The sequence below is a fragment of the Bactrocera oleae genome, chromosome 5 (assembly GCF_042242935.1).
Source record: "Bactrocera oleae isolate idBacOlea1 chromosome 5, idBacOlea1, whole genome shotgun sequence".
Lineage (NCBI taxonomy): Eukaryota > Metazoa > Arthropoda > Insecta > Diptera > Tephritidae > Bactrocera > Bactrocera oleae.
The window spans coordinates 61,462,707-61,479,002 of NC_091539.1; the positions used below are offsets into that span (position 1 = coordinate 61,462,707).

Sequence of the window (16,296 nt, forward strand, 5' to 3'; positions counted from 1 at the left end):
GGCTAAAATAACAAAATGTAACTACACAAACAATATCCGCTGATTTGACAGCTCGCCATTTTGACTGCAGTTTACCGTTTGAGAAATAAAAACTCGCACTGCAATTCGTTGCTCCGCATTAAAACTGTGAAAATATAATAATTTGTGTATTTTTATTGATTTTATTGCGTAGAAAGTGCTTGGCGAATATCAAAAATTCTATTTTTGTGAAGATAACTGCTTAGTTGCTGCATTGAAGTACTGGTACGGGTGCCTTTATTTGTTGCCGTGTTCTTATAAGCGTTTACAAGTTAATATTTTGTCAGGTTTTAACAGTGGTATATTTTTATGCAAAGCTTGAATTCACAACTTAGGACGTTAAATTCCTCTGTATTACGCTGATTAGTGAAATTCAAGCGAAACAAGTCAGAAATAGTGAAAATATAAATGTGCACAGCTGTTCTGTGTTTATGTGTATTTTTTTTTCTTGTAGATCGTTTCCTTAAAAATAAATATTTGATTTGTTAAATATGTTTGTTAAGCGGAAAAGTTATTTGATTTTTAAACTAATAACAAAGTATATTTTTTAAAATTAATCTTTGAAGCATAGTTTTTTTATACATGAATTCGTACATATGCACTATTCAGTTGTCTCATATGTAAGCCCTCCTCCAAGCTTGCAAAATATTTTAGTAAAGACAGGATGGAAATGTAATATTAATTATAATAAAAAATTAAATAAATAGCTGATATTAAATATAAATATGTGTTTACGGTAAAAAATCTATAATAGTGCCAAATAAATGTGGATCAATATTAAAAAAAAGTATAACCAAAAAGTGATATGTTAATAAAAATACCAAAAATATAGATTTTTTATTTGCCTAATATTAATATAATATAATGAAAATATTTATTCACAAAAAAAAAAATTATTGAATATTAAAAAAAAAATTAAAAAAAAAGTGATATGTTACTAAAAATAGCGGTAATATAGCTTTTTTGTAATGTAATGAAAACTATGAATTCACATCAATTTGTGCCTTAATAGTTTGATTTCGCATCTAGCTATACAGAGGATAATAATTTCGCGATTTTACAGACGTGGCAAACTTAATATATATTAAACAAATATGTTTTAAATACTCGCGTATTGTTACAACATTATAAATATTAGTTATAAAATTAACAAAACAAAAAAATGTGAACGTACATCTTAGATTCTAATGTCAACAAAAAACTTATATTGTTTTGAAATTTTGAAAATGCACACATCTAAAATTCTTTGTTGATCACAAAAAAAAACCAAAAAAAAAAAAATTTGCAATGACTTGCACAGAAATTATACGTAAACTTAAGTGTAAAACTCCGCCTTGCCCCTGCCAGAAATGCGCCAAGCTACGTAGTGAGAACGGAAATGGAAACGTCAATGCTGAAAATAATCTGCGAGATACGCCGCCAGAGCGGCCAATACCAAAATATCAGTTTCAATGTAAATGCCTTTGTGATACGGAAGTGCCCTATAAACGCAAATGTCCACGTGTATACAGTTGATCCTTTACAGGTTTTTAATAATAGCCGCCGTCGTGTTTTGGCTTTTGGTATTGAAATGTGCAATTATCTTGTCCATCAAAGTATATAAATCGAATAGGTATGCATTTGTTGTGGGTATTTCTGTGAGATGATTTTGATTACTCTTTTCTATCATGAGTGTAGAACTACGCAAGTCACAGTTGTGAGCATAATTGGTGTATTGTTTCTGCTAATACTTTGTACGGCTGCGATGACATGTTTTCAAAGATATTCGGCTAGATGTTCGACCAGCAAACTCGCAGCGCAACCTGTCACTAAAATAAAGTCGGAAACCACTGGCAGTTGGTATACATTTAAAAAGAGTCAACGGAAAGAAATTGCGCCGCCACCCAAAGTGACTAAGACCCGTTACTCTTGGACGCTTCGTTCCGCTACGCCGAGCACAGCGAAAGAAGTAACTTCCACAGTGAGCAAAGTTGAAACACGTTCTTCGTGGTTACCTTTTGGTAGAGGACGTCAGCTAACAATGAAGGAAATCAAAACAGAGTCTAATGAACCACGTTCGTCGTGGGTAAAAACATATATTTGGCGAGAGACAACAACGAAAGATATTGTTACTCCTATTAAGAAGCCTGAAGCATCTTCTTCCTGGTTACCATCATTTAGATGGAGTTCGGCTTCATCTAAACAAATAGAACAACAAACTAAAACAACGGAGACACGCACCTCGTGGATGCCTTCGCGATGGTGGGGCCAGTCTCCGTCAAAAGGAACTGATTCTCAAATGAAAAAGTCTGAAACGCCCACTTCTTGGGGATCTACATTTAGATGGAGTGCAAAACAAACTGAAAAACCACCTAAAAAGATTGAGAGCCGTTCCTCTTGGATGCCTACTAGTTGGTGGGGTCAGACGCCAACAAAAGAAATTGATTATCAACTGAAGAAGTCTGATACCCCTACTTCTTGGATGTCTACATTTAAATGGAGTCAAAAACAGCCTGAGCTACCACCTAAAAAGATTGAGAGACGTTCCTCCTGGATGCCTTCTAATTGGTGGAGCCAGCCGCCAACAAAAGAAATTGATTATCAACTGAAGAAGTCTGATACCCCTACTACTTGGATGTCTACTTTTAAATCGAGTACAACTTCATCGAAACAAATTGAGACTCCACCCAAAAAGACAGAGGCACGTACATCCTGGATGCCATTTCAATGGTATAGTTCGACTATACCCAAAGTAATTAAACGAAACGAAACGTCTGTGACGCGTTACACTTGGTTACCATCCTTTAAGTGGAGACAGTCACCAAGCAAAATTGAAACTACAACTACAAAAACTGAAGTGCGCTCTTCATGGTTACCTTCTTTTAATATGCGCTCTATATGGACAACTTACTTTACTAAATCAACAATAACAAAAGAAATTCAAACTCCACCACCAACAACTAAAGCACGTTTCTCCTGGATGCCTTCTTTTTGGTGGAGTCACAAACCTGCAAAAGATATTGAAATTGAATTGACACAAAGAGAGCATGAGTCACGTTCATCTTGGTTACCCTACTTTAATTGGCGACGGACGACGACAACCAAACGGACAACAACAAATAAGAACTCGAAAAAGACTACTACGACTTCTTACTGGTGGCCCAGCTTTACTTGGGGTCAGTCAGCGATCACAACAACAAATAACAGACTGTCCGGTGGAATGCAACAACAGAAGGTTACTGTCACCATAACTGACGATGAGGCACGCCAAATATTTAAGCGGTCCAAGTTGTACGCGATACCAACAGAAATGAAACAGCCGCCAACTTTGATTATCTATTTACGAGATTTTATTCGAGGAAATTCGGACTAAAGATTTACCATAAAATGGTAATTGTAATAGTTCAAAAGTTAAGTTGAAAAAAATGTGTGCAAACAGAAAAATTATTGAGTAATCATTATAAATTATTGTATTGTCAAACATTATTTTAAAGGAAATATTAATTCGATAAAAAAAAGGTCTTTATTGTTTTGAGTGAGAGTAAGACTGGCTTAGGAGGATTTAAATATAATATAAAAAACATGATCAAAGAGATTAATAAAAAAAAATCCGAGGCAAATGAACATTATACGATCTCAAGCAACATTGCATTTGTATAGAAAGCTTTACCTAGATAGAGCATTAAAAATCGCACATAACTCAAGTCCTCCAATATCCGGACACATATGCTTGTTTGGAGCTCTCCGACCGTTCCTCTGGATGCTTGATCATAGCGGAATGTCTTAGCAGACTGGTAGTGCGTTGAAGTTCCGTGGTTCTCTTGCAGTTGTTTTGTCAAAATTCCGTTCGCATGTGAGTTTAGAAAAGGTGAGACAATCGCCTTCTGGCCCGGTCTGATACCTAATAAGTTATCCAGAAGACTTCGAATCTCAGCGCTTCTACTGTTCCGAGATTGTGAGGTCAAGGTTAGAACACCTTGTGTTTTACATTATGGGCTTAGCCATCTGTTTCCGAAATCAATTGTGTTAGGTAATTTTCAGGAGTTTTTGAAATAAAATATACGCTTTATTTGCCTAAATGTGATCTGCTGACCTGTATTCAACCACAAAACTTACTATAACCCTAACCTGCATAACAGAAAAACAGTTACCTTCAGAGTTAGGGTGGACTAATAAAAACCGCCGATTGCTGTTAGAGATCCTGCTGGTTTACATATTTTCTACTTTATATGAGTATTGGTAACGATGGAAAAATGAAGCCGGGAGTCGGATTGTGGAAAATTTGATTCTAGAATATAAATGTAAATGTTTGCGTTTGAATATCGCTTACAAATTATGTGGTCGCATGCATGACTCTACGATATCATCCAGTCATGTGATTTGAGAACAGTTTATCTTACATATTTTAAGTTTTCGAATTTTTTTTGAAGATCTGCGCTACACGATTAGCCGTTGTTTCATTATTAAATCTGTATTCTCAAGCTTCTGTCGCCTGAATCTAAAGAATTAGATTCATAGAGTATTATTTCGTCATTTTATCGCATATCGTAGAAGAATCGTGGTTCCAGTACATAAAGTCCATATTGTTTAAATGTAAATAGACTTAGGCCGATTTTGTGTTAAAACTTATAAAACAATATTTAGTTCTACTAAAGTCGCATACTTTCTCTCATTAAGAGTACACAGCAAAATTACTATTCAATAAATACACATAAATATTTACAAATTAGACAAATATACACAGTTACAAGCTATATAGTTAGTTCATGAGTCCGGACCGCCATCAAATGTAATCAATCATCGCTGTAATTATTTCGAAGGCATCACGTGCGGTTGGCTCTATGGAGGCGCTGGGCAGCAGATAGCCATGCACACCATTGTCAGCTAACTGTATCGTGAAGCTGAAGGGTATACCAACTTCATAAGCCGCGAATGCGTCAGAGCAACCTGTTTGAAAAGAGTAAAAGTCAGAGCGAATTGGATGAAGTAATACAAAAACGCTTCCTGCTGACACAAATGTTTATCTATATACATATGTATGTATGTATGTATATATATAATATACATATATAACATACATTCTATACAAATATGTATATCGCTGCTCACCTGAGCGATTTTCTACCAGATCATACATTCTATACAAATATGTATATCGCTGCTCACCTGAGCGATTTTCTACCAGATCACTTGTCGAGTCAATCTTGTAGCGTGATTTGCTGCCTTGCTTACGCAATCCATCCGTTCCCACCATAGCCACATCGAGAAAGTCATCGATGCGTTCGGCGTTAAATGAAGTGTTCGCTTTCATTGGATATGAAATAATCTGACCATAGGCTTGTAATGAAATGTACATCTAAAGCAAAGTAAAGAGTGCAGGCGAATAAAGAAGCCCTCTAAAATAATATAATATATCCGTGCTCACCTTAATTTGTTTACGATAATCTATTAGAAAATCCGATAGCGCTTTCGATTCGGGCTCGGAGAAGGGTCCTGGCCCAGCATACAATTCATTACATGCTGATTTTGAGCTACCCCGCTTACCCCACTGGTAGTGCCAATTACGATCCAAGTCCACACCATAGCAAACCCGTGTTGCTACCTTCTTTTGCTGCAGCCAAGTCATTGCTGAGTCGATGATACCATTACGACGTGAGATATGTCGAGAACGAGTTTTCCGCCAGAAGCGATCATATTTATGACTATACACATAACCATCAGGATTGAGTATGGGCATAAAGTACCAGGTGGTATTTTTTATGTACTCGTTATCAACGGTTGTCTCTAAAAGTTAATGGAAAGTGTGTTATATTCGTTTAAAATTATTAAAATCAATAGGAGAAATTAATCGATCCTATATGTCGTGGGGTCTTGAAAGTATAAATCTAATCTATGTGTTACAACAAACATATGATTAGGGAATGACGGAACTTTAACTACGGTTATGACTGATAGACGATATTTTCTATTTCTCTCACACATCTACCAAACAAACCATAGGATTGGAAACGGTATTCGAAAAAAACGAGTCGGATATGTTTGAGTACGAAGTGCTTAGATTTTTGACAAACTAGATTGGAACAAAAATTATACTAAACACGATGCGCCTCGCAGATGGTTTCAAGGCCGTAAAATAATGAAAAATATATATCTGTTGATTGACGTCCAAAGAGCTAAGTTATATAGAAAATTATTCTTTGACCTTCGAAATGGGCACAACATTGAAACACCCAGAGAATGAATACACAATTGAAGACAAGGCGATGGATATACTCAGGAAGATGTTGGTGAAGATGCCCAAATAGATGATCTATTACTGGCGAGCTATTTGAAGAGCCTTTTGGCCCAGAAAATATACATTTGATTAGATATTAGCTACAAGACTGCAAGTCTTAGCTCATATATTAAAAGAATGGATTGTCAATTGTCACCATCTAGTTCTTGTCTTTAAAGCCGTTTTCGTCATGACCTGGAGCAACATCAGTCAGAATAGAAATTTAACGCTTTACTGCTCTGAGTATTAATCCCTTTTAAATGAGGTTTTAGAGAGGTCAAATTTAAGGTCTTTTATTAAAGCTTATGAACCAGGAAAAGAAGAAATAGCTCCAGTTATTGAATAAATACTCTGCTTGCCACTTCACTGTCGACAGTAAAAATTGCGATGTTGTAAATAATTTTATATATTTCAAGACTCTGCATAAGTACCGAAGAGGAAGATTCTGTGAAAGATGTGTAAACTCAGATTTTATTTTTGACGTTTGAGTAAAGTTATAGGCGGATATTGTCTTATCAAGTTATAGCTTTTCGGTCAGCATTACTCTCTGTTAATAGTTTACTCTACATACAACCCTATTGTGTTTTACATATTGCCATCGCCCCCTTTTCAATATTTTATTGTATACCTTTGTAAAGTGTAGCAAGCCTCCTCTGATCTCTATGTCAGATTATTTTTCAATCAAATTCATCTTGGAATTCGCCTAAAATGCAATAAAATCAAAATTAACAGTAATGTTTAGCGGAAGCTCTGCAATGACTTATGCAAATAGACGGGAACAGAAATGCAAATTTCAAGCGTGTCCATGTGAGAAGTGTGTGTGTTTTCGTGAGGAGCGTTTAGCCAGCGGTGGTTACAATGAACTGCCCGACACGCCGCCTGAACGGCCTTCACTCAAATATGCACAAGATGCTGACAGCAACTGTGCCTGCCAACCATACAACATTGGTCCGAAGTATAAACGAAAATTTCAGCCGATTCGGCAGCAGCGCAAGCAGGACACCGATGAAGTCAAGAAATGTTGTAGCTCAAAAGCAGAAGTTTGTGATAGTGGCAAAGGTTGTTGCAACACAAATGGCAACTTTATGTGTTACTTGATCAACGTAATTAGTTTCATAGCGTATGTTATGCTAAATATTGGATTTCGAATATCAAGCTAACTTTTTCTTCACTCTTCGCAGCTTCACAATTATAGCTCTTCTACTGTTTTGGCTGAAAATGTGCGAATGGACGTATGCTTTATGCGTGAAAACTTATCATTCGAATAGGTCTGTATTAAGCCACATGTTATTGTAGCTTACGTCGACTTTAGCTGAGGTGGGAATTTTTATTTATGGTCGAAGTTGAATGGATACGATGTTTAATCTTTTCTTATTTTAAAACAACCGCTTCCTTAACATCATTTGATATGAGATTCAACATCAGGTTTCGAAAAAGTTGGTTAGATTTAGTGAATATGTCTCCATTAACTTAAGTCGACTTACGCTATTCTGATATATTGCCGTATATTTGTTTCTATTGTCAAATCTTGTCTTTAACTAATGTTATTTTTTTCCCCATTTAAGGAAAACACAACTCATTGTTATTATTATAACAAGTTTTATGCTTATAACTATGATTTTCACCTATTTAATGACTGGTACCCCATATCAGAAACATATTACTCCATGCAAGGGATCGCATTGTGTTACCGAAACTAAAGAGTTTACCGTGACTATAACTGATGACAAGGCACATGAAATATACAAACAATCCAAATTATATGCCATACCACTCGAAATGAAACAGCCGCCCACATTGCTTCTCTATTTACGCAGTCTTATTCTGAAAGATGAATGAATTTACAGCAAAAATTAAACGAATACTAAACGAATAAAAAATGTCTGTATTTACTGTTCAATTTAAGCATACCTAGGTGGGCAAAATTCGGAAAATCCAATCAGATACCTATTTTAGATATGGTCATTATAGTATAACTTGATCAAGCTTTTCTATACCACCTCTAACACAATTTATTTTAGATGTCTTTCCAAAACAATTGAAATTTCGAAATTTATAAGAAATCAAAATTTTCGAAATTAAAACCTCAGGTTTAAACGATGTAAATAGTTTTAGACATCTTTATTTGGAATTCCAGTGTCTCATACCGTCGTGCCCCCAAAAGTTTCAAGCGTTGCCTTGTCAATGCGGGACAAATACCTAAGCGATACTCCATTGTCACCTTGGTGCTTTGTTTTTAACATTTCTTGAAGTCTTCTCAATCGGTCAGACGTATTCTGCAGGCGTGTGCCTCCACTAGACTGTGACAAGTGAGTATTATAATTCTTTTCTTGCAGTCCCTTCTACCGAGTACCACTTTGTGTATTTCTGATCTACAGCTTTACTAACTTTTGCAGTTTTCACCTTTCTTGCTATGCTTCTGTCCAGATTTATAGTATGCTATACACAATGCATGGCTTTATCAATGTAGGTCAAGTTTTCGGATGACCGCTGTAGACCACATCTGGAAAACTCGTCCACTTTCTCATTGCTCTCGATGCCTTTGTGAGCCAGTGCATCCTCGACTGCTGCTATGCTTCCTAAGACACTTATGGCTGATATGCGAAACGAGGTTAGTGCCTTGATTGCAGCTTGGCTGCCCATGTAAATGTTACCTCTGGAGTTGCCTGCTAATGTACCATATTAGAGGCCAACTCCGCGGCTTTTTTAATAGTAAAATTCACTGCTTGAAATATACTGCGTTATGCCTAACTCCAGACAGTATTTCCCCGCACCAACTCCGTCCGCTATTTTCGAGCCATCCGCACAAATGTCTAATGTTTTGCGCGTAGCTACCATCCCTTTATGCCAACCATTTCTATCTAAGTTTACTCTGAATCGACAGCGGTAGTGAGGCCTGTTGAAATTCGCGTCATCCCAAAAGATGACTAATCCTCCTTGAAAGCATAACAGCACTCCATCTGTTATCTCAAAGGATCAAAAATAGTCTATGCGTGGTCTATGAGCCTACCAGACTAACCTAACCTAAACCATATTTGAAAATTAGACCCTACTGTGTGCAAGGTAAAATCAAGTTATAGCATACCTTTGGCTATTAAGATTATTAGCGTAGTGTTTCTGGATGGTTTTCTAGCAGCATTGATAATAAAGATTTAAATATGTCATAGTTGATTTATATCCATTTGGAATCATTCGAAAATGTGGACACTGAAGAGTTCATGCTTCAAAGCTTTCGTAACCTCAACTTTTTGGTGTGAATTACTAAATAAAAAATGACTAAAATACTATAAGGGCTGGTTATCTTACGTTGTACCTCGGTTTCAAAATCAAAACCTTATTTTGACTGATTAGCAGACGAACTGAGCAGTGTAGGAGCGTGAATACCTTCGAGGACAGTCGAGTCTAAAGCACCGGAACAATAACTGACTAAGAACTATTACTATAACCGAATTTTACAAATAACAATTTCAAAAAGTCGATTAAAAAATAATGGCACCAATTCAATATTGACGTGGAAACAGTAAAATTAAGACGAGCGATTGAGGCACAAAGGAACCTTAGATAGTGAGTCAGTATCGATATTTTAGAAGATGGTATTTGATTATATTAGCCTCATACTCTTTTCAAAAGAGTAAAAAACATTTTTTGCCGCCTTATAACGCAAACTTATCTTCAAAACAGTGTCACATTAGAATTGAACTTAAATTTAATTGCCCTACATATTGCCGTTTCTAATTTTTTCAATACCTGCAATGTTTAATTAATTTTATATTATAAACTCACTGTTACTCTTGATCAATCGTAATAGTTCACTGATCATCCAGAGCGATGTGGCCGGTCCGATCCATTCTAGGCCATGTGTGCCCGACTCAATGAACACTGAGTTCGCCTCTTTTGGTTGTTTCTTACTCTTTAACTTTTTGTGTGCCACTTCCGTTTGACTAGCTACACTAGCGGCATGCTCTTTGGACTCGATCTTCACTATGACCAACGGTCGTCCCTCATATGAGCGCCCAATATGTATTAACTCGACTAGTTGTGGATGGCGCATGCGTAATATTTCCAAATGTGTGATAATATCATCGTATTCATAGTATTTATGCCATGACATAGTCATTGCTTGCTGCTTCTGTTGATTCTTATTGTTTTTAAACGGGCGCATAGCGGCATTGAAGTGAAACTGCTCTTGCGCTTGCTCATAAACGATCGCCTTGCCGACATCGTAAATAAGCACTTCATGCGCGATCGATTCGAAACTGAGACTAGCCTCGAAGTCGATCAATTGTTTCGGTGGCACCAGTACGTCTGTTAGACCGCTGTTCGCCGAGTGTGTGGAGGTGTAATGAAAGGTTAGTTTCTAATCAATAAATAATCAAGATTTTATATACTCACCGCAAGCTGGGGCCCTTCAACCACTGCAGTTTTATGCCGTCTTCACTTTGCTTGTACTCTTCCAACACATGCACTTGTGTATCGTCCAACGGCTTCAAGCGCCATATTTGATATCGATCATAATCTATCATGCGCGGCACATCTGGATTAACAGTGGCTTGGGTGATCGCATTCATAATCGGATTTTGTGTAACTGCCGTTGCGGTGGAATTTATGATGTGATGTGCTAAAATGCCAATCCAATTTTGTGGATTTTTCAGCGGATCGACGATCGTCAAAATTGGCACTTGTGCATCGGGTGTGCGTACTGTGGTCGTAGTTGTGGTAGTCATCTTGCGTCGACGCTTGGGTCTCGTATCAAACCAACCGAAGAACCATTCTAAAACGAAAGAGAAACTCGTGTCAAGCGAGGGGCGAGGTGTACTTGTATGTGTGGGTTTGTATGTAACAAGAAAGCGTAACATTGATGCAGATTTAATGGCAGCAGTTAAGATAATTATATATGGTTATACAAATGTACATACAAACTAGTGCTGGTCTAAAGAAAGAATTTGAGTGTAATTTATATATTTCGTTTTGTTTTGATTCAAATTTTTGCGTTTTTTGTTTATATACTTGTATGTAAATCGGTGCGCTTAAGGCGGGTTGGCTGAACTATTTAATTGCCGTAAAAGTGAGTTGCGATCTTCTGCGACCCCTGCCTTGTAATTAGTAAAGAAAATTTAGTTCTGCTTCAGTGGAAAGTAAGTTTTTCTAAGATATCATGATGGATGTCTCATGTTTAGAAAAAAGCCTCTCTTAAATTTTATGAAATTGCTGCACATTTATGAAAATAAACGGAAATTTACTTGTCTTTAAGTATTTCTGAACTTCCATAACATATGATCAATTATTTAGTAATTTTGGTAAAAATGTGGCTATCAGCGCTCAACGCTGTATAGCTTGACAAGAAGTTGACTTGGAACCCAAATATAAGCGAAATGTAAAAACACATATGTTGCTCTTTAATGCTGCAGAGAGGCTGTTAGCAAGTTAGCTAGTTGGATTCTCACAGTTGGACAGACTGCAAAGAACTATCCCCATAGGATTTATCAAGCCCTTCAGACCTATGGAATCACAATCTAACTTAGGTTGTTCATGAGCTATAAGTATACTATATTACCCATAGCTCATGAACAACCTTGAATAATGAAAACTCTGAGTAAATTTGGGTCCTTCGAAGATGAGACAAATTTGAAATCGCTCAATATTTGCTCAATTGAGAAAAATGGAAATGAAATAGTTCTGGTTTCATTAGAGTCTTCAAATCAATGATGCTTGCAGCTCTCAGTGATAGATAAATGTATACATATCTCTTATGACGTCTGTTATGACCAGATATATGATTAAAGAGGGAAGGTTAGAACCATATCGATTTATTTTAAAGTAAAAGTTTTCGACTAAAAATTTCGTTGAAAACAAAAGCCTAATTTTTTTACATATTTTTCAATCAAATTTGCTTAGTATCATGGATAAAAAGGATTTTGCAACTACATAAAGCTGCTAGACCAGCGGTTACCAAAGTCACTTAAGGGCCAACCATCCAGTAGTAAACCGCAATTAAACAGCGGTCCTCCTACTTGTTCCTATTCTACAGTTAGTGCGCCTGAGCCTAGTCTCGAGTGCACGATTAACGATCTCAATTAGTATCACCACCCTACTAATGGTGTGGAAAGTCACTTCTTTGAATTCACCATTCTCTCACTAGCGACACCTTCCCACCATACCTCCCTCGAGGGTATGAGAGCAGAGAAAGTACACTTCCTTAATTGTGGAGATATTATTTTTGCCGGAATTCAAAATTTATAATTTTTGCATTGTAACTACTTCATTTAATTAACTAAACAAGTGTCCGCATTTGCAAATACAATGTCAAAATGTTAACAGTGAGTTTATTACCGGAAGTTGAGAGACTTTTGCTATTATCGACTTAACGAGCGAGTTTTTTTTTAGCGAAAAAGACACGAAACAAAAAGTAAATATAGGTACAAATAATTTTCCTAGTCATCCGATGGACTTGCCAACTAACTCCACCGTTTCACACAAAGTGTAAAAATTTCTCACAATTAAATTGTCAACCATCCAAGTGAAGAGAGTAATCAAAACACACTTTGACCACCGCAATTATGTTTCATTTGTTTGACATAAATGTTCATGCAATAAAACACTCGCACATTCAGCTAGCAATTTTCACTTACTGTCATCATTTTCACCTGTCTCCTCAGGCATTGGTTTGCTGCCGAAATTGAACCACGACTCAAACCAACTGGGTGGCTCAGTAGGTGTCGGCGGTGGTGGTGGTGGTAGTGGTGTTGTGCTACCAATATTCTTCCTACGTCTGTTGAAACTGAACCATGAACTTAACCAACTGGTCAAGGAGTTCGTATGTTCCTCCTCTTCCTCCTCATCACTCTCAATCCGCTGTATACCATTGTGATAAGTGGTATAAGTCGGATATAAGTATTGTTCCTCTTCAGATTCTTTACTGCCGAAATTATCGGCAACACCGTTCATAAATACTTGCACTGGATAGAAGATCATACGAAAAAAACCGCCAATACCACCACCAACGCCAGCCTCGTCATCATCCTCGTAATCCTCGTAGGATGTTGATGCGTCACTATACGATGGACGTCTGCGTATGCGTTTCTTGGTAACGGACTTAGTATGCGAAACTGGTTTCATTGTAGTTGTTGTGGACGAACTGTACATAACAGTTTCCTCTGAACTCATTGCACCAAAATCGGCGTTGGGCTCCGCTGAACTGCCATCATCAATTACAATAGAGTTTTTGTTTACATCTGTTGTCTGCTCTGCTGTTTCTTCTGTGTAGTCTTCGGTCAGCTCAAAACTGGCAGAATTGCTGTCTTCTTTATGTTGTTGTTTATGATTGCCGCGTTTTCGTTTCTTATTAGTTTGCGCATAGTCGTAGTAAGATTCTTCATCCTCCTCATACGAGTCATCTTCACTATCGTCCTCGTCGTCGTTGCGATGAGATATTTTTCCAGCATCATCATCTTCTTCATCGTCCTCATCATCATCTTCGTCGGGGTCAAAGTCGAAGAGATTGAATTCACCTCTTTTTTCCATTCTATCCTTCTTTTTCTTTCTTCTATGTTTGGTTTTCTCCTTCCTAGCTTTACTATGTGTAGTTGTGGTCAGTGTTAATGTTGGTAATTCTGTTGTAGCATTGTGGCTGAGTGTTTGATTTGTAATATTAGTTGTTTGCTTAGATTTTAACTTAGTTGAATTGCCTCTTCGGTCAGGTTGTTTTGGCAGCCCCCAATTGGTACGATTGTATGCGCTATTGCTTAGTTTTTGTATTTCAGTGTGATTCCCCACTTTTGCACGACGTTTCTTAATTCTGGGTCGTCTTTTTATCGCTGTCTTCGTTGGTTTATTTATCGTTTGGACGTTGTTTCTCTCTTTAGTCGGGGTCAAAGCAGCCTGACTAATGAGTTGTTGATCTGTCATTGCCATAATTCGCGGTTCATTTACATAGGCGCGTATATTTGTAACGGAACGTTTGTGTAAACGATGCTCCTGAGATGTGACGCTCTTGCTAAATATACCGTTTGAAAAGTTCGGCTTTTCCAGCTGTGTGGCGACTAGTTGTTTCTCGGTGCTTGTTTGGGGTTTCGATGTTGATGCGCGTACACCTTTGATGATTCGCGGCAGCTCACTCTGTTTGAGACCCGGTAAATGTGTATTAGGCTTACGCCCTGGTCTATTTGGTTTCTTCTTATTCTTGCGCTTGAGCTTAGTCTTATGTTTCCGTGTTGGTAACTGCATTTGATCACTGATCGTCAACTCGGTTTGCACCATAACCGGTGGTGGTTTGTGTAAGTGTGTAGGCAACTTGGAGGTTGGGATTTTGGATATAGGCGTGCTTAAAGGTCTTTGCAGGCGTATAATTTGTGGGTGCATACTGCTATTCGAACCTGCTGAGGTCGCCGAGATGATGGTTGTGGCCACGCTCGGATTGAACGAAATTTTGTCTGCAGCAGCAGGGGCTGCACAATTACTTTCGTAATATTTACGTTGTAGATACAAGTCACGTTCGTATTGTTCCTTCGAGATATAAATCGGTATGCTGTTGTTGGAGGTCGGTAATGTGCTTATGGCATCCGGCATGTGTCCTACCTCTGTAATCGCATATATGATGCCGGTGGTGGGATTGGTAAAATATAATGGAAACTGTTTGGTGTTGTGGTTCCTTGTGATATTTGCGAAGCTTTGATTCGTGTTATGTTGCGTCGGTTTTAGCGTTTCACTGGACGATGCAATTTCGCTGACACTACCCAAAATATGCTTGATTGGCGGCATTTTGAGATTATGCACAGGCAATTGTGGTTGCGTTGTGGAAGAAATATGCGCATTGTGTTGAGTTGCGCTTGTGGACGTCGATACACTTGGCAAATTAAACGTATTTATTTCATTTGAACCCGATTGACCATCGAACATATTGAAATCAAAAGTCGAGCCTACAGTCTGGCCGTTCAGCGCATGCGCTGCCGTCACGACGCTTGGTGATTCATGCCAATGCTTTAGTGGTCGCCCGACACGCTGCATATGTCCTGACCACGAAGCGTCATATTTCGTCGCAACATTTAAACGTTCTTCATTGAGTTTATACTTTGGCACGAAGCTGCCGATTACATCGCGGTAAGGCGGCTTCGCGGTCCACGCGCGTCGGTGTTCGTTGGCGAGCATATCACGCGTCCAAGTGCGTTTCGTTTCGCGCACAAAGTTATCGAATTCCTCGGCGCTCGGATGATAGCCGAAATCGTAAGCGCGTAAACCGGATATGCTGGCAAGGAGCAGTTTGAGCATGAGTAACTTTGTAACCACGAAAAAGCACAACATTTTTTCACAGTTTTTTTTGTTTTCTCTCACTAGCTTTTGCTGAAATTCCAAATGATAATAATTTTTAATTATTTATTTTTTCACTGCTTTCACTGCTACTTTCTTGCATGCAGCAAGGATAATCACTTTTGGCACCAGCTCTTGCGCCACATCGTTTCACAAGCCAATTTTTGCGTTGAAAGAAAATTTTATGCACTTATGCTCTTTTAATTTGTTCAAAAAAAAATTGCTAACTTTTCAACTGGACCACCTTTCGCTTCACCGTTTCACATGCGAATAACGCAAGCGCGCAGCGCTAAAGTGAAATTCAGCCGCAGCCACAGTTACTTGCCATCACACGCACACATAGTGCCATATATGCACTCAGTATATGTATATATGTATGCAGAAAAAACAGCACACTCACTTCCATGTGTGTTTAAATGCGTTTTTAACCGGGTGAACTGCGGAGGGTTCATTTCCCGCAACACACACACACACACACAGGCATAGGTATGTATGCTCCAACTACTTCACCCAGAAGTATAATGACAGTTGCCGATGGCACACGCCAATTTGAATTTTCTAACGTCTCACTGTGTCACTTGGAACATGAAAGCACTAGCGACATTCTGCCACCGTCGCCATTGTCGTCGCTGTCGATATGAATCGAACCATTACAAATTGTTGATCTAATCATAGTGGTGGAGTCACAAATACTTTTCGCCGTTTTCGAAGTTCTATTTACC

General features: G+C 38.0%; 2 protein-coding genes and 1 pseudogene across 2 annotated transcripts; 2 read left to right on the forward strand and 1 right to left on the reverse strand.

The window, feature by feature from the left end:
- The first annotated feature begins 83 nt into the window (after positions 1 to 83).
- On the forward strand, positions 84 to 3,517 carry LOC138855659 (mucin-3A-like; annotated as a pseudogene).
- Positions 3,518 to 3,843: 326 nt separating this feature from the next.
- Positions 3,844 to 15,958, reverse strand: LOC106618932 (uncharacterized). The gene is made up of 6 exons (XM_036362307.2): positions 12,901 to 15,958; positions 10,664 to 11,042; positions 10,055 to 10,587; positions 5,423 to 5,781; positions 5,164 to 5,353; positions 3,844 to 4,944 (listed from the first exon to the last, which is right to left on the reverse strand). Exons 1-6 carry the CDS (start codon positions 15,566 to 15,568, stop codon positions 4,781 to 4,783), a joined length of 4,293 nt encoding a protein of 1,430 aa, XP_036218200.2. The 5' UTR covers positions 15,569 to 15,958; the 3' UTR covers positions 3,844 to 4,780.
- On the forward strand, positions 6,902 to 8,157 carry LOC106618933 (uncharacterized). Its single transcript, XM_014236862.3, has 3 exons — positions 6,902 to 7,391; positions 7,453 to 7,539; positions 7,837 to 8,157. Exons 1-3 carry the CDS (start codon positions 7,006 to 7,008, stop codon positions 8,108 to 8,110), a joined length of 747 nt encoding a protein of 248 aa, XP_014092337.1. The 5' UTR covers positions 6,902 to 7,005; the 3' UTR covers positions 8,111 to 8,157.
- Positions 15,959 to 16,296: the final 338 nt, after the last annotated feature.